The 24659-nt window shown below is 31.7% G+C and overlaps 1 protein-coding gene across 1 annotated transcript in view; it reads right to left on the bottom strand.

Moving 5' to 3' along the window:
- The window catches only part of LOC143240271 (protein O-mannosyl-transferase TMTC1-like), a 71035-nt gene that overhangs the window by 20031 nt on the left and 26345 nt on the right, over positions 1-24659 (bottom strand). The window contains exons 5-6 of the mRNA XM_076482449.1: positions 21282-21471; positions 18758-18879 (exon numbers count right to left, since the gene is read on the bottom strand). Coding sequence (XP_076338564.1) covers positions 18758-18879; positions 21282-21471 — 312 coding nt within the window. The remainder of the gene's footprint in view (positions 1-18757; positions 18880-21281; positions 21472-24659) is intronic.

Here is a 24659-nt window from a genome sequence, read left to right as displayed (position 1 = left end):
TCTTGTACATCATTCACCTGAAAATGTTGAGTTGGATTTATCAGTAGTGAGAGAACTACATTTTAATAAATAATCTCTGTTGTACCCTGAATCACCTGAGAATATTGATTTTGATTCATCAGTAGCGATAGAACTACTTCCTTATTAAATAATAACAATGTACCATTTCTAACCTGAGAATGTTGATTTCGATTTATATGTAGTGAGAGAACTACTTTATCATTATATAATCATTGTTTTACCATCACTCACTCGAAAATACTGAGTTGTATTTGTCTTTAAAGAGAAAACTACTTGCTTATTAAATAATCAATGTGGTAAAACATTCACCTGAGAATGTTGATTTTGATGTATCCGTAGTGAGAGAACTATTTTCTTATTAAAAATAAGTGTTGTACCATCATTCACCTGAAAATGTTAATTTTGATTTATCAGTAGTGAGAGAACTACATTCTTATTAAATAATCCCTATTGTACCATCATTCATCTGAGAATGTTGATTTGGATTTATCACTACGTAGAGAGCTAGCTAGTTTCTTATTAAAGACTCACCGTTGTACCATCACTCACCTGAGAATGTTGATTTTGATGTATCGTAGTGAGAGAACTACTTTCTTTTTAAATAATCGCTGTTATACAAATCACTCGCCTGAGAATGTAGATTTTCATATATCCGTAGTGAGATAACTACTATCTTGTAAAATAATCACTGTTGTACTATTACTCAACTAAGAATTTTGATTTGGATTCATCAGTAGTTAAAGAACTACTTTCTTATTAAATAATCACTGTTGTACCATCACTTACCTGTGAATGTTGATTTAGATTTATCTATAGTGAGAGAACTACTTTCTCATTAAATAATCACTGTTCTATCAGAACTTACCTGAGAATGTTGATTTGGATTTATCATTAGAGAAATAACTACTTTTTTATTAAGTAATCACTGTTGTACCATCACTCACTTGAGGATGTTGATTTGAATTTACCAGTAGTGAGAAAACTACTTTCTATTAAATAATCAAAGTTGTATCATCATTCACTTGAGAATGTTAATTTGGATTTATCAGTGGTGAGGGAACTACTTTCTTATTAAATAATCACTGTTATACAAATTACTCACCTGAGAATGTTGATTTGGATTCATAAGTAGTTAGAAAACTACTTTCTTATTGAATAATCACTGTTGTACCATTATTCACTTAAGAATATTGATTTCGATTTATTTCTAATGAGAGAACTACTTTCTCATTAAATAATCATTGTTTGACCATCACTCACTCGAGAATACTGACTTGGATTTATCTTTAAAGAGAAACCTACTTGCTTATTAAATAATCACTTTAGTACCATCATTCACCTGAGAATGTGGATATGGATTTATCAGTAGATAGAGAACTATTTTATTATTTTATAATCACTGTTGTACCATCACTCACATGAGAAGTTGATATGGATTTATCACTGCTGAGAAAGCCAGCTACTTTCTTATTAAAGAATCACCGTTGTACCATCACTCACATGAGAATATTAATTTGAATTTATGAATAGTGCGAAAACTACTATCTTCTTAAATAATCACTATTGTACCATCACTCATTTGAGGATGTTGATTTGTATTTATCTGTTGTGAGAGAACTACTTTCTTATTAAATAATCACTGTTGTATCATTACTCACCTGAGAATGTTGATTTGGGTATATCTGTAGTGAGAGATCTACTTTCTTGTAAAATAATCACTGTTGTAGCATCACTCATTTGAGAATATTGATTTCGATTTGTCAGTAGTGAGAGAACTACTTTCTTATTAAATAATCACTGTTGTACCATCATTAACCTGAGAATGTTGATTTGGATGTATCTGTAGTGAGAGAACTACTTTCTTATTAAATAATCACCGTTGTACCATCACTCACCTGAGTGTGTTGATTTGGATTCATCAGTACTTAGAGAAATACTTTCTTATGAAATAATGAATGTTGTAGCATCATTCACCTGAGAATATTGATTTGGATTTATCTATATTGAGAGAACTATTTTGTTTTTAAATAATCATTGTTGTACCATTACTCATTTCAGAATGTTGATTTTGATTTATCAGTACATAGAGTACTACTTTCATATTAAATAATCACTGTTGTACCATCACTCACCTGAGAGTGTTGATTTGGGTTTATCTGTAGTGAGTGAACTACTTTCTTCTACAATAATCACTGTTGTAGCCACACTCACCTGAGAATTCTGACTTGGATGTATCTTTAAAGAGAAAACTACTTTCTTATCAAATAATCACTGTTGCACCATCATTCATCTGAGAATGTTGATTTGGATTTATCAGTTTTGAGAGAACTACTTTCTTATTAAATAATCACTGTTGTACAATCTCTCAACTGAGTGTGTTGATTTGGATTTATCTGAAGTGAGAGAACTACTTTTTTATTAAATAATCACTGTTGTAGCATCACTGACCTCAGAATGTTGATTTGGATTTGTCAGTAGTGAGAGAAGTTCTTTCTTATTAAATAAACACTGTTATACCATCACTCAACTGAGAATGTTGATTTGAATCCATCACTAGTTAGATAACTTCTTTCTTATAAAATCACTTTTGTACCATAACGTACCTGAAAATGTTGATTTGAATTTATCTGTAGTGAGAGATCTACTTTCTTGTAAAATAATGACTGTTCTAGAATCACACACCTGACAATATTGATTGGGATTGGCAGTAGTGAGAGAACTACTTTTTTTATTAAATATTCACTGTTGTACCATTACTCCCTTGAGAATGTTGATTTCGATTTATCTGTAGTGAGAGAACTACATTCTCATTAAATAATCATTGTTGTACCATCACTAACTAGACAATACTCACTTGGATTTATTTCTAAAAAGAAAACTACTTTCTTATTAAAAAATCTCTGTTGTACCATCACTCATATCGGAATGTTGATATGGATTAAACAGCAGTGAGAAAACTACTTTTTTATTAAATAATTAATGTTGTATCATCATTCACTTAAGAATGTTAATTTGGATTTATCAGTAGTGAGAAACCTACTTTTTATTAAATAATCTCTGTTGTACTATCACTCACCTGAGAATGTTAATTTGGATTTATCACTACTGAGAGAGCTACTTTCTTTTTAAATAATCATTGCTGTATCATCACTCATCTGAAATATTGATTTGGATTTATCTGTTGTGAGAGAACTACTTTCTTCTTAAATAATCACTGTTGTGCTATCACTCACCTGAGAATGTTGATTTGGATTTATCTGTAGTGTGAGAACTACTTTCTTATTAAATACTCACTGTCGTGCTATCACTCACCTGACAATGTTGATTTCGATTAATCTGTAGTGAGAGAACTACTTTCTCATTAAATAATCACTGTTCTATCATCAATCTCCTGCGAATGTTGATTTCGATTTAGATAAGAAAACTACTTTCTTATTAAATACTCACTGTCGTGCTATCACTCACCTGACAATGTTGATTTCGATTAATCTGTAGTGAGAGAACTACTTTCTCATTAAATAATCACTGTTTTATCATCAATCTCCTGAGAATGTTAATTTCGATTTATGAATAGAGAGAGAACTACTTTGTTATTAAGTAATCACTGTTTTACCATCACTCACTAGAGGATGTTGATTTCAATTTACCAGTAGTGAGGAAACTACTTTTTTATTAAATAATTAATGTTGTATCATCATTCACTTAAGAATGTTAATTTGGATTTATCGGTAGTGATAGAGCTACATTCTTTTTAAATAATCATTGTTGTACCAGCACATATCTGAAATATTGATTTGGATTTATCTGTTGTCAGAGAACTACTTTCTTATTAAATAATCATTGTTGTACCATCACATATCTGAAATATTGATTTGGATTTATGTGTTGTCAGAGAACTAGTTTCTTATTGAATAATCACTGTTGTATCATCACTCACCTGAGAATGTTAAATTGGATTTATCCGTAGTGAGGGAACTACTTTCTTATTAAAATAAGTATTGTACCATCATTCACCTGAAAATGTTGATTTGGAGTTATCAGTAGTGAGAGAATTACATTCTTATCAAATAATCTCTGTTGTACCATCACTCACCTGAGAATGTTAATTTGCACTTTTCTGTAGTGAGAAAACTACTTTGTTATTAAATAATCACTGTTCTACCATCCTTCACCTGAGAATGTTCACCTGGATTTATCCGTAGTGAGAGAACTACTTTCTTATTAAATATTCACTGTTGCACAATCATTCACCTGAGAATGTTGATTTGGACTTTTCTGTAGTGAGAAAACTACTTTTTTTGAAATGAAAACTGTTATACCATCACTCAACTGAGAATGTTGATTTGGATTTAACAATAGTAAAAAAAAAGTACTTATTAAATTATCAGTGTTATACCATCACTCTCCTGAGAGTGTTGATTTGGATTTACAGCAGTGAGAAAACTACTTTTCTTATTAAAGAATCACCGTTGTACCATCACTCACCTGAGAAAGTTGATTTGGATTTATCACTACTGAGAGAGCCAGCTACTTTCTTATTAAAGAATCACCGTTGTACCATCACTCGCCTGAGAATGTAGATTTTCATGTATCCGTAGTGAAATAACTACTTTCTGTTTAAATAATTATTGTTGTACAATCATTCGCCTGAAAATGTTCATTTGGATTTATCAGAAGTGATAGAACTACTTTCTTATTAAATAATCGCTATTGTACCATTACTCACTTGAAGATGTTCATTTGGATTTATCTGCAAAGAAAAAACTAGTTTCTTGTAAAATAGTCACCGTTGTACCATCACTCAACTGAGAATTTTGATTTGGATTCATCTGCAGTGAGAGAACGACTTTTTCATCAAATAATCACTGTTCTATCATCACCCACCTGAGAATGTTGATTTGGATTTATCATTAGAGAGAGAACTACTTTTTATTAAATATTCACTGTTGTTCCATTACTGACCTGAGAATGTTAATTTCGATTAACCTGTAGTGACAGAACTAAATTCTCATTAAATAATCATTGTTGTACCATCACTCACTTGAAAATGCTCACTTGGATTTATCTTTAAAGAGAAAACTACTTTCTTATTAAATAATCACTGTTGTAATATCACTCACCTCAGAATGTTGATTTGGATTTGTCAGTAGTGAGAGAACTACTTTCTTATTAAATAATCACTATTGTACCATCACTCATTTGAGAATGTTGATTTGAAACCGTCAGTATTGAGAAATCTACTTTCTTATTAAATATTCACTGTTGTACCATTACTCACCTGAGAATGTTGATTTCGATTTATCTGTAGTGAGAGAACTACTTTGTTATTATATAATCACTGTTGTACCACACTCACCTGAGAATGTTGATTTGGATTTATCCATAATGAGAGAACTACTTTCTTATTAAATAATCACAGTTTTACCATCACTCACCTGAGAATGTTGATTTGAAGTCGTCAATATTGAGAAATCTACTTTCTTATTAAATATTCACTGTTGTACTATTACTCACCTGAGAATGTTGACTTGGATTTATCCATAGTGAGAGAACTACTTTCTTATTAAATAATCACCGTTGTACCCTCACTCACCTGAGAGTGTTGATTTCGATTTGTCAGTAGTGAGAGAACTACTTGCTTATTAAATAATGACTGTTGTACCATCGCTCACCTGAGAATGTTGATTTGGATTTATCAGTAGTGAGAGAACTACTTTCTTATTAAATAATCAGTGTTGTAGCATCACTCACCTCAGAATCTTCATTTGGGTTTGTCAGTAGTGAGAGAATTATTTTTTTTATTAAATAATCACTGTTCTACTATATCTCACCTGAGAATGTTGATTTGAATTCGTCAGTAGTGAGAAAACTACTTTCTTATTAAATAATCATTATTGGACCATCACTCAACTGAGAATGTTGATTTGGATTCATCAGTTCTTTATAAGAAAGAAGTTATCTTATAAAATAATCACTTTTCTACCATAACGTACCTGAAAATGTTGATTTGAATTTATCTATAGTGAGAGATCTACTTTCTTGTAAAATAATGACTGTTCTAGAATCACTCACCTAAGAATATTGATTTCGATTTACCTGTAGTGAGAGAACTACATTCTCATTAAATAATTATTGTTCTACCATCACTCACCTGACAATGCTCCCTTGGATTGATCTTTAAAGAGAAAACTACTTGCTTATTAAATAATCACTGTTGTACCATCACTCACCTGAGAATGTTGATTTGGATTTATAAGTAGTGAGAGAACTACTTTTTTATTAAAAAATCTCTGTTGTAGAATTTCTCACCTGAAAATGTTGATTTGAATTTACCAGCAATAAGAAAACTATTTTCTTGTTAAATAATCACTGTTGTACTATCACTCACCTAAGAATGTTGATTTGGATTTATCAGTAGTGAGAGAGCTATTTTCTTTTTAAATAATCATTGTTGTACCATCACTCATCTGAAATATCGATTTGGATTTATCCGTAGTGAGAGAACTACTTTGTTATTAAATAATCACTGTTGTAGCATCACTCACCTGAGAATGTTGATTTCGATTTATCTGTAGTGAGAGAACTACTTTTTATTATATGATCGCTGTTGTACCACACTCACCTGGGAATGTTGATTTAAATTTATCAGTCGTGAGAGAACTACTTGCTTATTAAATAATGACTGTTGTACCATCGCTCACCTGAGAATGTTGAAATGGATTTATCAGTAGTGACAGAACTACTTGCTTATTAAATAATGACTGTTGTACCATCGCTCACCTGAGAATGTTGATTTGGATTTACCAGTAGTGTGAGAAATACTTTGTTATTAAGTAATCACTGTTGTTTCGTCACTCACCTGAGTATTTTGATTTGGATTTATCTGTAGTTAGAGAACTACTTTTTTATTAAATAATCACTGTTGTACCATCACTCAACTGAGAATGTTGACTTAAATTTATCAGTCGTAAGAGAACTACTCGCTTATTAAAAAATCACTGTTCTACCATCAATCACCTGAGAATTTTGATTTGGATGTTTCTGTTGTGAAAAATCTACTTTCTTATAAAATAATGACTGTTGTACCATCGCTCACCTGAGAATGTTGATTTGGATTTATCAGTAATGAGAGAACTACTTTCTTATTAAATAATGACTGTTGTACCATCATTCACCTGAGAATATTGATTTGGATTTATCAATAGTGAAATAACTATTTATTAAATTATCAGTGATGTACCATCACTCACCTGAGAATATTGATTTGGATTTATCTTAAGTGAGAGAACTACTTTCTTATTAAATAATCACTGTTGTACCATCAATCACCTGAGTGTGTTGATTTGGATTTATCTGAAGTGAGAGAACTACTTTCTTATTAAATAATCAGTGTTATAGCATCACTCACCTCAGAACCTTGATTTGGTTTTGTCAGTAGTGAGAGAATTATTTTATTATTAAATAATCACTGTTGTACAATATCTCACCTGAGAATGTTGATTTGAATTCGTCAGTAGTGAGAAAACTACTTTCTTATTAAATAATCATTATTGTACCATCACTCAACTGAGAATGTTGAATTGGATTCATCAGTAGTAAGATAACTTCTTTCTTATAAAATAATCACTTTTGTACCATAACTTACCTGAAAATGTTGATTTGAATTTATCTATAGTGAGAGATCTACTTTCTTGTAAAATAATGACTGTTCTAGAATCACTCACCTGAGAATATTGATTTCGATTTACCTGTAGTGAGAGAACTACATTCTCATTAAATAATTATTGTTCTACCATCACTCACCTGACAATGCTCCCTTGGATTGATCTTTAAAGAGAAAACTTCTTTCTTATTAAATAATCACTGTTGTAGCATCACTCACCTGAAAATGTTGATTTGAATTTACCAGCAATGAGAAAACTATTTTCTTGTTAAATAATCACTGTTGTACTATCACTCACTTGAAGATGTTGATTTTGATTTATCAGTAGTGATAAAACTACTTTCTTATTGAATAATCACTGTTGTAGCATCACTCATCTCAGAATGTTGATTTGGATTTATCAGTAGTGAGAGAGCTATTTTCTTTTTAAATAATCATTGTTGTACCATTACTTATCTGAAATATCGATTTGGATTTATCTGTAGTGAGAGAACTACTTTTTATTATATGATCGCTGTTGTCCCACACTCACCTGGGAATATTGATTTAAATTTATCAGTCGTGAGAGAACTACTTGCTTATTAAATAATGACTGTTGTACCATCGCTCACCTGAGATTGTTGAAATGGATTTATCAGTAGTGAGAGAACTACATTCTTATTAAAAAAATCACTGTTGTACCATCATTCACCTCATAATTTTGATTTGGATGTTTCTGCTGTGACAAAACTACTTTCTTATAAAATTATCACTGTTGTACCATCACTCACTTGAGTATGTTGATTTGGATTTATCAGTAGTGAGAGAACTACTTTCTTATTAAATAATCACTGTTGTATCATCACTCACCTGAGAATGTTGATTTCGATTGATCAGTAGTGTGAGAAATACTTTGTTATTAAGTAATCACTGTTGTTTCGTCACTAACCTGAGTATTTTGATTTGGATTTATCTGTAGTTAGAGAACTACTTTTTTATTAAATAATGACTGTTGTACCATCACTCACCTGAGAATGTTGATTCAAATTTATCAGTCGTAACAGAACTACTTGCTTATTAAATAATGACTGTTGTACCATCGTTCACCTGAGAATGTTGATTTGGATTTATCAGTAGTGAGAGAACTACTTTCTTATTAAAAAATCACTGTAGTACCATCATTCACCTGAGAATGTTGATTTGGATGTATCTGTTATGAAAAACTAGTTTCTTATAAAATAATCACTGTTGTACCATCATTAACCTGAGAATATTCATTTGGATTTATCAATAATGAAAGACCTATTTATTAAATTATCAGTGTTGTACCATCACTCACCTGAGAATGTTGATTTGGATTTATCAGTAGTTAGAGAGCTATTTTCTTTTTAAATAATCATTGTTGTACCACACTCACCAGGGAATGTTGATTTGGATTTATCTGTAGTGAGAGAACTAATTTCTTATTAAATAATCACTTTTGTACCATCATTTACCTGAGAATGTTAATTTGGATTTATTAGTAGTGAGAGAAGTACTTTGTTATTAAGTAATCACTGTTGTTTCATCACTCACGCATGTATTTTGATTTGGATTTATCTGTAGTTAGAGAACTACTTTGTTATTAAATAATCACTGTTGTACCATCACTCACCTGAGAATGTTGATTTAAATTCATCAGTCGTGATAGAACTACTTTCTTATAAAATAATCACTTTTGTACCATAACTTACCTGAAAATGTTGATTTGAATTTACCTGTAGTGAGAGATCTACTTTCTTGTAAAATAATGAGTGTTCTAGAATCACTCACCTGAGAATATTGATTTCGATTTATCTATAGTGAGAGAACTACATTCTCATTAAATAATCATTGTTGTACCATCACTCACTTGACAATGCTCACTTGGATTTATCTTTAAAGAGAAAACTTCTTTCTTATTAAATAATCACTGTTGTAATATCATTCACCTGATAATGATGTTTTGGATTTATCAGCAGTGAGAGAACTACTTTCTTATTAAAAGTTTCTGTTGTAGCATCACTCACTTGAGGATGTTGATTTGGATTTATCAGCACTGAAAACTACTTTCTTATTAAAATTCACTGTTGTACTATCACTCACCTGAGAATGTTGATTTGGATTTATCAGTAGTTAGAGAGCTATTTTCTTTTCAAATAATCATTGTTTTACCATCACTTATCTGAAATATCGATTTGGATTTATCTGTAGTGAGAGAACTACTTTGTTATTAAATAATCACTATTGTAGCATCACTCACCTGCGAATGTTGATTTGGATTTATTAGTAGTGAGAGAACTACTTTTTATTATATAATCACTGTTGTACCACACTCACCAGGGAATGTTGATTTGGATTTATCTGTAGTGAGATCACTACTTTTATATTATATGATCACTGTTGTACCACACTCACCTGTGAATGTTGATTTGGATTTATCTGTAGTGAGAGAACTAAATTCTCATTAAATAATCATTGTTGTACCAACACTCACTTGAAAATGCTCCATTGGATTTATCTTTAAAGAGAAAACTACTTTCTTATTCAATAACCACTGTTGTACCATATTTACCTGGGAATGTTGATTTGGATTTATCTGTAGTGAGAGAACTAATTTCTTATTAAATAATCACTGTTGCACCATCACTCACCTAAGAATGTTGATTTTGATTTATCCGTAGTGACAGAAGTACTTTCTTATTAAATAATGACTGTAGTACCATCATTCACCTGAGAATGTTGATTTGGATGTATCTGTTATGAAAAAACTAGTTTCTTATAAAATAATCACTGTTGTACCATCATTAACCTGAGAATATTGATTTGGATTTATCAACAGTAAAACAACTACTTATTAAATTATCAGTGATGTACCATCACTCACCTGAGAGTGTTGATTTGGATTTATCTGAAGTGAGAGAACTACTTTCTTATTAAATAATCGCTATTGTACCATTACTCACTTGAAGATGTTCATTTGGATTTATCTGCAAAGAAAAAACTAGTTTCTTGTAAAATAGTCACCGTTGTACCATCACTCAACTGAGAATTTTGATTTGGATTCATCTGCAGTGAGAGAACTACATTCTCATTAAATAATTATTGTTCTACCATCACTCACCTGACAATGCTCCCTTGGATTGATCTTTAAAGAGAAAACTTCTTTCTTATTAAATAATCACTGTTGTAGCATCACTCACCTGAAAATGTTGATTTGAATTTACCAGCAATGAGAAAACTATTTTCTTGTTAAATAATCACTGTTGTACTATCACTCACTTGAAGATGTTGATTTTGATTTATCAGTAGTGATAAAACTACTTTCTTATTAAATAATCACTGTTGTAATATCACTCACCTCAGAATGTTGATTTGGATTTGTCAGTAGTGAGAGAACTACTTTCTTATTAAATAATCACTATTGTACCATCACTCATTTGAGAATGTTGATTTGAAACCGTCAGTATTGAGAAATCTACTTTCTTATTAAATATTCACTGTTGTACCATTACTCACCTGAGAATGTTGATTTCGATTTATCTGTAGTGAGAGAACTACTTTGTTATTATATAATCACTGTTGTACCACACTCACCTGAGAATGTTGATTTGGATTTATCCATAATGAGAGAACTACTTTCTTATTAAATAATCACAGTTTTACCATCACTCACCTGAGAATGTTGATTTGAAGTCGTCAATATTGAGAAATCTACTTTCTTATTAAATATTCACTGTTGTACTATTACTCACCTGAGAATGTTGACTTGGATTTATCCATAGTGAGAGAACTACTTTCTTATTAAATAATCACCGTTGTACCCTCACTCACCTGAGAGTGTTGATTTCGATTTGTCAGTAGTGAGAGAACTACTTGCTTATTAAATAATGACTGTTGTACCATCGCTCACCTGAGAATGTTGATTTGGATTTATCAGTAGTGAGAGAACTACTTTCTTATTAAATAATCAGTGTTGTAGCATCACTCACCTCAGAATCTTCATTTGGGTTTGTCAGTAGTGAGAGAATTATTTTTTTTATTAAATAATCACTGTTCTACTATATCTCACCTGAGAATGTTGATTTGAATTCGTCAGTAGTGAGAAAACTACTTTCTTATTAAATAATCATTATTGGACCATCACTCAACTGAGAATGTTGATTTGGATTCATCAGTTCTTTATAAGAAAGAAGTTATCTTATAAAATAATCACTTTTCTACCATAACGTACCTGAAAATGTTGATTTGAATTTATCTATAGTGAGAGATCTACTTTCTTGTAAAATAATGACTGTTCTAGAATCACTCACCTAAGAATATTGATTTCGATTTACCTGTAGTGAGAGAACTACATTCTCATTAAATAATTATTGTTCTACCATCACTCACCTGACAATGCTCCCTTGGATTGATCTTTAAAGAGAAAACTACTTGCTTATTAAATAATCACTGTTGTACCATCACTCACCTGAGAATGTTGATTTGGATTTATAAGTAGTGAGAGAACTACTTTTTTATTAAAAATCTCTGTTGTAGAATTTCTCACCTGAAAATGTTGATTTGAATTTACCAGCAATAAGAAAACTATTTTCTTGTTAAATAATCACCGTTGTACTATCACTCACCTAAGAATGTTGATTTGGATTTATCAGTAGTGATAGAGCTATTTTCTTTTTAAATAATCATTGTTGTACCATCACTCATCTGAAATATCGATTTGGATTTATCCGTAGTGAGAGAACTACTTTGTTATTAAATAATCACTGTTGTAGCATCACTCACCTGAGAATGTTGATTTCGATTTATCTGTAGTGAGAGAACTACTTTTTTATTATATGATCGCTGTTGTACCACACTCACCTGGGAATGTTGATTTAAATTTATCAGTCGTGAGAGAACTACTTGCTTATTAAATAATGACTGTTGTACCATCGCTCACCTGAGAATGTTGAAATGGATTTATCAGTAGTGACAGAACTACTTGCTTATTAAATAATGACTGTTGTACCATCGCTCACCTGAGAATGTTGATTTGGATTTACCAGTAGTGTGAGAAATACTTTGTTATTAAGTAATCACTGTTGTTTCGTCACTCACCTGAGTATTTTGATTTGGATTTATCTGTAGTTAGAGAACTACTTTTTTATTAAATAATCACTGTTGTACCATCACTCAACTGAGAATGTTGACTTAAATTTATCAGTCGTAAGAGAACTACTCGCTTATTAAAAAATCACTGTTCTACCATCAATCACCTGAGAATTTTGATTTGGATGTTTCTGTTGTGAAAAATCTACTTTCTTATAAAATAATGACTGTTGTACCATCGCTCACCTGAGAATGTTGATTTGGATTTATCAGTAATGAGAGAACTACTTTCTTATTAAATAATGACTGTTGTACCATCATTCACCTGAGAATATTGATTTGGATTTATCAATAGTGAAATAACTATTTATTAAATTATCAGTGATGTAACATCACTCACCTGAGAATATTGATTTGGATTTATCTGTAGTGAGAGAACTACTTTCTTATTAAATAATCACTGTTGTACCATCAATCACCTGAGTGTGTTGATTTGGATTTATCTGAAGTGAGAGAACTACTTTCTTATTAAATAATCAGTGTTATAGCATCACTCACCTCAGAACCTTGATTTGGTTTTGTCAGTAGTGAGAGAATTATTTTATTATTAAATAATCACTGTTGTACAATATCTCACCTGAGAATGTTGATTTGAATTCGTCAGTAGTGAGAAAACTACTTTCTTATTAAATAATCATTATTGTACCATCACTCAACTGAGAATGTTGAATTGGATTCATCAGTAGTAAGATAACTTCTTTCTTATAAAATAATCACTTTTGTACCATAACTTACCTGAAAATGTTGATTTGAATTTATCTATAGTGAGAGATCTACTTTCTTGTAAAATAATGACTGTTCTAGAATCACTCACCTGAGAATATTGATTTCGATTTACCTGTAGTGAGAGAACTACATTCTCATTAAATAATTATTGTTCTACCATCACTCACCTGACAATGCTCCCTTGGATTGATCTTTAAAGAGAAAACTTCTTTCTTATTAAATAATCACTGTTGTAGCATCACTCACCTGAAAATGTTGATTTGAATTTACCAGCAATGAGAAAACTATTTTCTTGTTAAATAATCACTGTTGTACTATCACTCACTTGAAGATGTTGATTTTGATTTATCAGTAGTGATAAAACTACTTTCTTATTGAATAATCACTGTTGTAGCATCACTCATCTCAGAATGTTGATTTGGATTTATCAGTAGTGAGAGAGCTATTTTCTTTTTAAATAATCATTGTTGTACCATTACTTATCTGAAATATCGATTTGGATTTATCTGTAGTGAGAGAACTACTTTTTATTATATGATCGCTGTTGTCCCACACTCACCTGGGAATATTGATTTAAATTTATCAGTCATTGAGAGAACTACTTGCTTATTAAATAATGACTGTTGTACCATCGCTCACCTGAGATTGTTGAAATGGATTTATCAGTAGTGAGAGAACTACATTCTTATTAAAAAAATCACTGTTGTACCATCATTCACCTCAGAATTTTGATTTGGATGTTTCTGCTGTGACAAAACTACTTTCTTATAAAATTATCACTGTTGTACCATCACTCACTTGAGTATGTTGATTTGGATTTATCAGTAGTGAGAGAACTACTTTCTTATTAAATAATCACTGTTGTATCATCACTCACCTGAGAATGTTGATTTCGATTGATCAGTAGTGTGAGAAATACTTTGTTATTAAGTAATCACTGTTGTTTCGTCACTAACCTGAGTATTTTGATTTGGATTTATCTGTAGTTAGAGAACTACTTTTTTATTAAATAATGACTGTTGTACCATCACTCACCTGAGAATGTTGATTCAAATTTATCAGTCGTAACAGAACTACTTGCTTATTAAATAATGACTGTTGTACCATCGTTCACCTGAGAATGTTGATTTGGATTTATCAGTAGTGAGAGAACTACTTTCTTATTAAAAAATCACTGTAGTACCATCATTCACCTGAGAATGTTGATTTGGATGTATCTGTTATGAAAAAACTAGTTTCTTATAAAATAATCACTGTTGTACCATCATTAACCTGAGAATATTCATTTGGATTTATCAATAATGAAAGACCTATTTATTAAATTATCAGTGTTGTACCATCACTCACCTGAGAATGTTGATTTGGATTTATCAGTAGTTAGAGAGCTATTTTCTTTTTAAATAATCATTGTTGTACCACACTCACCAGGGAATGTTGATTTGGATTTATCTGTAGTGAGAGAACTAATTTCTTATTAAATAATCACTTTTGTACCATCATTTACCTGAGAATGTTAATTTGGATTTATTAGTAGTGAGAGAAGTACTTTGTTATTAAGTAATCACTGTTGTTTCATCACTCACGTGCGTATTTTGATTTGGATTTATCTGTAGTTAGAGAACTACTTTGTTATTAAATAATCACTGTTGTACCATCACTCACCTGAGAATGTTGATTTAAATTCATCAGTCGTGATAGAACTACTTTCTTATAAAATAATCACTTTTGTACCATAACTTACCTGAAAATGTTGATTTGAATTTACCTGTAGTGAGAGATCTACTTTCTTGTAAAATAATGAGTGTTCTAGAATCACTCACCTGAGAATATTGATTTCGATTTATCTATAGTGAGAGAACTACATTCTCATTAAATAATCATTGTTGTACCATCACTCACTTGACAATGCTCACTTGGATTTATCTTTAAAGAGAAAACTTCTTTCTTATTAAATAATCACTGTTGTAATATCATTCACCTGATAATGATGTTTTGGATTTATCAGCAGTGAGAGAACTACTTTCTTATTAAAAAGTTTCTGTTGTAGCATCACTCACTTGAGGATGTTGATTTGGATTTATCAGCACTGAGAAAACTACTTTCTTATTAAAAATTCACTGTTGTACTATCACTCACCTGAGAATGTTGATTTGGATTTATCAGTAGTTAGAGAGCTATTTTCTTTTCAAATAATCATTGTTTTACCATCACTTATCTGAAATATCGATTTGGATTTATCTGTAGTGAGAGAACTACTTTGTTATTAAATAATCACTATTGTAGCATCACTCACCTGCGAATGTTGATTTGGATTTATTAGTAGTGAGAGAACTACTTTTTATTATATAATCACTGTTGTACCACACTCACCAGGGAATGTTGATTTGGATTTATCTGTAGTGAGATCACTACTTTTATATTATATGATCACTGTTGTACCACACTCACCTGTGAATGTTGATTTGGATTTATCTGTAGTGAGAGAACTAAATTCTCATTAAATAATCATTGTTGTACCAACACTCACTTGAAAATGCTCCATTGGATTTATCTTTAAAGAGAAAACTACTTTCTTATTCAATAACCACTGTTGTACCATATTCACCTGGGAATGTTGATTTGGATTTATCTGTAGTGAGAGAACTAATTTCTTATTAAATAATCACTGTTGCACCATCACTCACCTAAGAATGTTGATTTTGATTTATCCGTAGTGACAGAAGTACTTTCTTATTAAATAATGACTGTAGTACCATCATTCACCTGAGAATGTTGATTTGGATGTATCTGTTATGAAAAAACTAGTTTCTTATAAAATAATCACTGTTGTACCATCATTAACCTGAGAATATTGATTTGGATTTATCAACAGTAAAACAACTACTTATTAAATTATCAGTGATGTACCATCACTCACCTGAGAGTGTTGATTTGGATTTATCTGAAGTGAGAGAACTACTTTCTTATTAAATAATCACTGTTCTAGCATCACTCACCTCAGAATGTTGATTTGGATTTGTCAGTATTGAGAGAACTACTTTCTTATTAAATAATCACTGTTGTACCATTTCTCACCTGAGAATGTTTATTTGAATTTGTCAGTAGAGAGAAAACTACTTTCTTGTAAAATAATGACTGTTCTAGAATCACTCGCCTGAGAATATTGATTGGGATTGGTAGTAGTGAGAGAAATACATTCTCATTAAATAATCATTGTTGTACCAGCACTCACTTGGAAATGCTCACTTGGATTTATCTTTAAAGAGAAAACTACTTTCTTATTAAATCATCACTGTTGTAATATCATTCACCTGAAAATGTTGATTTGGATTTATCAACAATGAGAGAACTAATTTCTTATTAAAAAATCTCTGTTGTACCGTCACTCACATCAGAATGTTGATCTGGATTTATCAGCACTGAGAAAACTACTTACTTATTAAATAATCACTGTTGTACCGCACTCACCTGTGAATGTTGATTTGGATTTATCAGTAGTTAGAGAGCTACTTTGTTATTAAGTAATCACTGTTTTACCATCACTCACTTGAGGATGTTGATTTGAATTTACCAGTAGTGAGAAAACTACTTTTTTATTAAATAATTAATGTTGTACCATCACTCATCTAAAATATTGATTTTGATGTATCCGTAGGAGGGGAACTAATGTCTTATTAAAAATAAGTGTTGTAACATCATTCACCTGAAAATGTTGATTTGTAGTTATCAGTAGTGAGAGAATTATATTCTTATCAAGTAATCTATGTTGTACCATTACTCTTCTGAGAATAATGATTTGGATTTATCAGTAGTTAGAGAACAACTTTCTTATTAAGTAATCACTGTTGTTTCGTCACTGACATGAGTATTTTGATTTGGATTTACAGTAGTGAGAAAACTACTTTTTTATTAAATAATCTCTGTTGTACCATCACTCACCTGAGAATTTGATATGGATTTATAACTGCTGAGAGAGCCAGCTACTTTCTTATTAAAGAATCACCGTTGTACCATCACTCACATGAGCATATTAATTTGAATTTATCAATAGTGCGAAAACTACTATCTTCTTAAATAATCACTATTGTACCATCACTCACCTGAGAATGTTGATTTGGGTATATCTGTAGTGAGAGATCTACTTTCTTGTAAAATAATCACTGTTGTAGCATCACTCATCTGAGAATATTGATTTCGATTTGTGAGTAGTGAGAGAACTACTTTCTTATTAATTAATCACTGTTGTACCATCACTCACTTGAAAATGTTGACTTGCATTTATCAGTAGTGAGAGAACAACTTTCTTTTTAAAAAATCACTGTTGTACCATGATTAATCTGAGAATGTTTATTTGGATGTATCTGTAGTGAGAGAACTACTTTCTTATTAAATAATCACCGTTGTACCATCACTCACCTGAGTGTGTTGATTTGGATTTATCTGTAGTGAGAGAACTACTTTCTTATTAAATAATCACCGTTCTACCATCACTTATCTGAGTGTGTTGATTTGGATTTATCTGAAGTGAGAGAACTACTTTCTTATTAAATAATCACAGTTGTAGCATCACTGACTTGAGAATGTTGATTTGGATTTGTCAGTAGTGAGAGAAGTTCTTTCTTATTAAATAATCACTGTTGTACCATCACTCAACTGAGAATGTTGATTTGGATCCATCACTAGTTAGATAACTTCTTTCTTATAAAATAATCACTTTTGTACCATAACTTACCTGAAAATGTTGATTTGAATTTATCTGTAGTGAGAGATCTACTTTCTTGTAAAATAATGACTGTTCCATTACTGACCTGAGATTGTTGATTTCGATTAACCTGTAGTGAGAGAACTAAATTCTCATTAAATAATCATTGTTGTACCATCACTCACTTGAAAATGCTCACTTGGATTTATCTTTAAAGAGAAAACTACTTTCTTATTAAATAATCACTGTTGTAATATCACTCACCTCAGAATGTTGATTTGGATTTGTTAGTAGTGAGAGAACTACTTTCTTATTAAATAATCACTGTTGTACCATCATTCACCTTAGAAGGTTGATTTTGATTTATCAGTAATGATAGAACTACTTATTAAATTATCAGTGTTGTTGCATTACTCACGTGAGTATTTTGAGTTGGATTTATTAGTAGTGAGAGAACTACTTTGTTATTAAATAATCACTGTTGTGGCATCACTCACCTGGGAATATAAAGGATTCGCTCTGCTACCACAAATCCTACTGTCACCAACAAATTAGATGCTGGTAGAAAAGGTACGATAAGAATTACCAGCGCCACTGATAACACAATCTTCTCTTGCACCTGCAACGGAAATATAACCATAAGAATTACCAGCGCCACTGATAACACAATCTTCTCTTGCACCTGCAACGGAAATATAACCATAAGAATTACCAGCGCCACTGATAACACAATCTTCTCTTGCACCTGCAACGGAAATATAACCATAAGAATTACCAGCGCCACTGATAACACAATCTTCTCTTGCACCTGCAACGGAAATATAACCATAAGAATTACCAGCGCCACTGATAACACAATCTTCTCTTGCACCTGCAACGGAAATATAACCATAAGAATTACCAGCGCCACTGATAACACAATCTTCTCTTGCACCTGCAACGGAAATATAACCATAAGAATTACCAGCGCCACTGATAACACAATCTTCTCTTGCACCTGCAACGGAAATATAACCATAAGAATTACCAGCGCCACTGATAACACAATCTTCTCTTGCACCTGCAACGGAAATATAACCATAAGAATTACCAGCGCCACTGATAACACAATCTTCTCTTGCACCTGCAACGGAAATATAACCATAAGAATTACCAGCGCCACTGATAACACAATCTTCTCTTGCACCTGCAACGGAAATATAACCATAAGAATTACCAGCGCCACTGATAACACAATCTTCTCTTGCACCTGCAACGGAAATATAACCATAAGAATTACCAGCGCCACTGATAACACAATCTTCTCTTGCACCTGCAACGGAAATATAACCATAAGAATTACCAGCGCCACTGATAACACAATCTTCTCTTGCACCTGCAACGGAAATATAACCATAAGAATTACCAGCGCCACTGATAACACAATCTTCTCTTGCACCTGCAACGGAAATATAACCATAAGAATTACCAGCGCCACTGATAACACAATCTTCTCTTGCACCTGCAACGGAAATATAACCATAAGAATTACCAGCGCCACTGATAACACAATCTTCTCTTGCACCTGCAACGGAAATATAACCAATATAGAAAAGATTAGCTATACAAGAATAAAAAAACAGAAGTAAATCGATGTTATGATATGATCAATAGTTGTATCTTTTAATCCTAATATCCCCATTAATAATGTTTATTCTCACCTTTAGAAATGTATGTAAACTGGTCGGAACACCATTTATTATTTGATTGATAGATTGATAATTTTCCTGAGATAAATTTATTTTTAGCTTGGAACTTGAAAAACTTTCAATAGCTGACACAGTGACGGATAGTTTACCTCTGGTGTGAAATACCTCGAATTATGAAGTATTACTGAGCTACATATTCTATTACTCGAGTGGAACTGTCAAAATCAGGTGTTACTCGTTCATGATAAATGTGTTTTTTTTTTACTTTTTCTGCCACCAAGTGGCGTCTTTCAAAACTGCATTTCGCCTCCTTACATTAAATTTCATCACACGTAGTTTCCATATCATTAAAACATGTTTCATATCGGGTTCTACTTGTTAGCAGTAGTTTCTACTTCATTATAGGGCTTCGTTATTTATCTTTTACAATTAGAGTTTGTCCATAGAACATGAACTTCATCTACTTTCTCTTAGTGAATATCAGATTTTGTCTGATAATATCTTGTTTAAGGTTCATCTGCATACTACGTGTAGTCTAATAATAAGTAAATGTTTTTGTTTGTTTTATATTTCGTTTATTATCGATAGGTGCTGTCAGTTAACCTCTTCATCCAGCTCATAATAAAGTTTTTCTCTCATTAAATTTCATTTATTTATTCCTTCTTGTTTTCGTTTTGTTTTAACACTTGGTTTACCCTGATAATACTATGTGGTGAACAAACTTTTTAATGAGTTCAAAAATAACACAGAGCTTACCAGCAAGAAAATTTGTACAATTATGTTACGTACTCGTAATTTGTACAGCGATATTGAATACTGATTATTTGTACAATAATACTGTATACTAGTAATGTTTACAATAATAGTGCATACCAGTAATTCCAGCGTTACAATAATATTATATACCGGTAGTTCTAGTGTTACAATAATAGTGCATACCAGTAATTCCAGCGTTACAATAATATTATATACCGGTAGTTCTAGTGTTACAATAATATTGTATACCAGTAATTCCAGCGTTACAATAATATTGTATACCGGTAGTTCCAGTGTTGCAATAATATTGTATACCAGTAATTCCAGCGTTACAATAATATTGTATACCGGTAGTTCCAGTGTTACAATAATATTGTATACCAGTAATTCCAGCGTTACAATAATATTGTATACCGGTAGTTCCAGTGTTACAATAATATTGTATACCAGTAATTCCAGCGTTACAATAATATTGTATACCGGTAGTTCCAGCGTTACAATAATATTGTATACCAGTAATTCCAGTGTTATCTGTAAATTGTTAGGTGTTTTATTACTAACACCTACCTCTTCTTACCTTGCCAGTTTTTCTGTTGCACATAAAAATGGCTCCCATTCCACTAAACAGAAAAACCGAGCCCAGATTGCCTCTATGCCAAATGGTTTCCACCAAAGGGATGCTACCCATTTGCCAGTCATAGGACAAGTTAGAAGGACACAGCATTAGCCAAGCATTGAACGTAACCAAGTAGGTTTTAGTAAGAAACCTAAAGCAAAGGAAAAGTGAGAAACCTAAGAAAGTCTGAAAAACAAATTTACATACAGAAACATTAAACATACCTATTTGTCTAATAGGTAGAATCGCTCGTTTTAATACATATGTCATAGTACCGGTACTATAAAGAAATGTTCAGTGAACCACGTGAGTACCGTTCCTATAAACAAGTGTTTAGTGAACCAAGTAAGTCCCGCTACCATAGAGAAGTGATCAGTCAATCATGTCAGTACGGCATGTCAGTGAACCACGTGAGAATCGCTACTATAAAGTGTTCAGTGAACCACGTGAGAGCCGCTACCATAGAGAAGTGTTCGGTGAGCCAACTAAGTACCACTACTATAATGAAGTGTTCAGTGAGCCAACTGAGTACCACTACTATAATGAAGTGTTCAGCGAACCACATGAGTACCACTAATATAAAGAAGTGTTGAGCGAACCACATGAGTACTGCTAATATAAAGAAGTGTTCAGTGAACCACGTTTTTTAGAAACAATATTTTTTTTTATTTTGACATAAATAACACTGAAAGCTTGATAATACCCGGATGTCTTAAGGAAAGGTTTAAATTACGATATTTTTATTGTTTATATCGTGTGAATAATAGTTCCTCTTCACTTGGAAGATGATTGGTAGTTTACGGAATTACAAATAAATAATCCAGGGTTCGATTCCTGCATAAATCCCATTGCGTAAAGTTGCACTGATAAAAGCAGAAACAACGATATCCTACACGTTGTAGGTAGTTATTGTCAGTGTAATCATATGTTGAGTTTGATGGATCTATCATTTCTACAGGTATCTAGAGTCCATTAAAACTCTATAATCATCCCTGTCTCGTCTGCTCAGAATTTCACTTAAAACACAAACACTTATAAACTTAGTAAGTGATAAGAGAAACAAATAAACATGTTTTATGTTTCCAAGAAGGAGTAACAAGTAAAATAATCAAACAGGTTTCGTGTTTCTGATTTGACCTCTTTCAGGGGTCTATAATTTAACTTAATCTGATCTGACCACTTTCAGGGTTCTATAGTATAACTTAATCTCATTTGACCACTTTTAGGGTTGTATAATTTAACTTAATCTGATTTGACCACTTTCAGGGTTGTATAATTTAACTTAATCTGATTTGACCACTTTCAGGGTTCTATAATTTAACTTAATCTGATTTGATCACTTTCAGGGTTCTATAATTTAACTTAATCTGATTTGACCACTTTCAGGGTTCTATAATTTAACTTAATCTGATTTGACCACTTTTAGAGGTCTATAATTTAACTTAATCTGATTTGACCACTTTTAAGGTTCTATAATTTAACTTAACCTGATTTGACCACTTTCAGGGTTCTATAATTTAACTTAATCTGATTTGACCACTTTCAGGGTTCTATAATTTAACTTAATCTGATTTGACCACTTTCAGGGTTCTATAATTTAACTTAATCTGATTTGACCACTTTCAGGGTTCTATAATTTAACTTAATCTGATTTGACCACTTTCAGGGTTCTATAATTTAACTTAATCTGATTTGACCACTTTCAGGGTTCTACAATTTAACTTAATCTGATTTGACCACTTTTAGAGGTCTATAATTTAACTTAATCTGATTTGACCACTTTTAGAGGTCTATAATTTAACTTAATCTGATTTGACCACTTTTAGGGTTCTATAATTTAACTTAACCTGATTTGACCACTTTCAGGGTTCTATAATTTAACTTAATCTGATTTGACCACTTTCAGGGTTCTATAATTTAACTTAATCTGATTTGACCACTTTCAGGGTTCTACAATTTAACTTAATCTGATTTGACCACTTTTAGAGGTCTATAATTTAACTTAATCTGATTTGACCACTTTTAGAGGTCTATAATTTAACTTAATCTGATTTGACCACTTTTAGGGTTCTATAATTTAACTTAACCTGATTTGACCACTTTCAGGGTTCTATAATTTAACTTAATCTGATTTGACCACTTTCAGGGTTCTATAATTTAACTTAATTTTGATATTTTTTTAATCCTTAGCTGTTACTTAATACACATAAGATACGCAGGAGAGGACTGGAGGAGATAGTTTATCATGTAGGAACATAAAACACACACGAGAGAAAAGATGTTGAAAATAAGTAATTGTACCAATGATCGGAGAACGAATGTTGTTTGTGACAAAATTCACTCCTTCCACACATTGACGCGTTTCTTGGTGACAGAAACCGAAAGCAATTGACAATCGTTGATGTTTTGTGTCGTTATTTAAGAATAGTGAAGATTTATGAACAACTTTTACCTCGGGTAGTTTAGACCCTATGATCTGATTGGAAGATAAAGTAACACCAAGCTTGATACATATTGTAAACCAGGTAAATGTTGCGTGTGTTTTTTTTAAGACAATGTACCAGTGACGAAATTGTTAACTACTGATACACCGAATATGTGTTCTTATCTTCAACCTATCTTCTACCTGAGTATTTTAAATTAAGCTTCGAAAAGCGTTTACAAAACTTTATATATTCAGCAATTAAAAATGTTTTGATCGACGACAGGTGTTGTTTCTAGCACAACACCCTGTCTCATCAATGTAACACCGTATTGCTGTTGTATTTCTGCTCGTGGTGGTACAGCTCCGTATCAATAAATAAAATGTAAAAAATGCATGAGACTGTACATAATGTATGTCTCTGTGTGTTTATTCAATAATTTTCCAGTTCGGCTATTGTTTCAAAATATTATGAAATAAATTATTTTAAGATATAATGAAAATATGTTTTAAAAAGTTCACAATGTTTTATCTATATCTAAGTAACGGCAGAAATAGGTTTCTTCAGGATTGTTTGTCACTAAGTGTTGTTTGTCACTAAGGGTTGTTTGTCACTAAGTGTTGTTTGTCACTAAGGGTTGTTTGTCACTAAGTGTTGTTTATTACTAAGTGTTGTTTGTCACTAAGGGTCGTTTGTCACTAAGTGTTGTTTGTCACTAGTGTTGTTTGTCACTAAGGGTTGTTTGTCACTAAGTGTTGTTTGTTACTAAGTGTTGTTTGTCACTAAGGGTTTGCTGATCTCGTTTATTTCTTTATTGAACAAAAGTAAATACATCCAGTGTAAACACACATCTGTATGGTTTGACTAACTATAAGTTTCTGTACATAATGTTTCTCTTATACAGCGAATGCTACTT

Source organism: Tachypleus tridentatus, chromosome 13 (assembly GCF_004210375.1).
Source record: "Tachypleus tridentatus isolate NWPU-2018 chromosome 13, ASM421037v1, whole genome shotgun sequence".
In the NCBI taxonomy this organism is placed as follows: Eukaryota; Metazoa; Arthropoda; class Merostomata; order Xiphosura; family Limulidae; genus Tachypleus; species Tachypleus tridentatus.
Note: the sequence above shows the minus strand (reverse complement) of the source record. Positions and strands in the feature narration are given on the sequence as shown.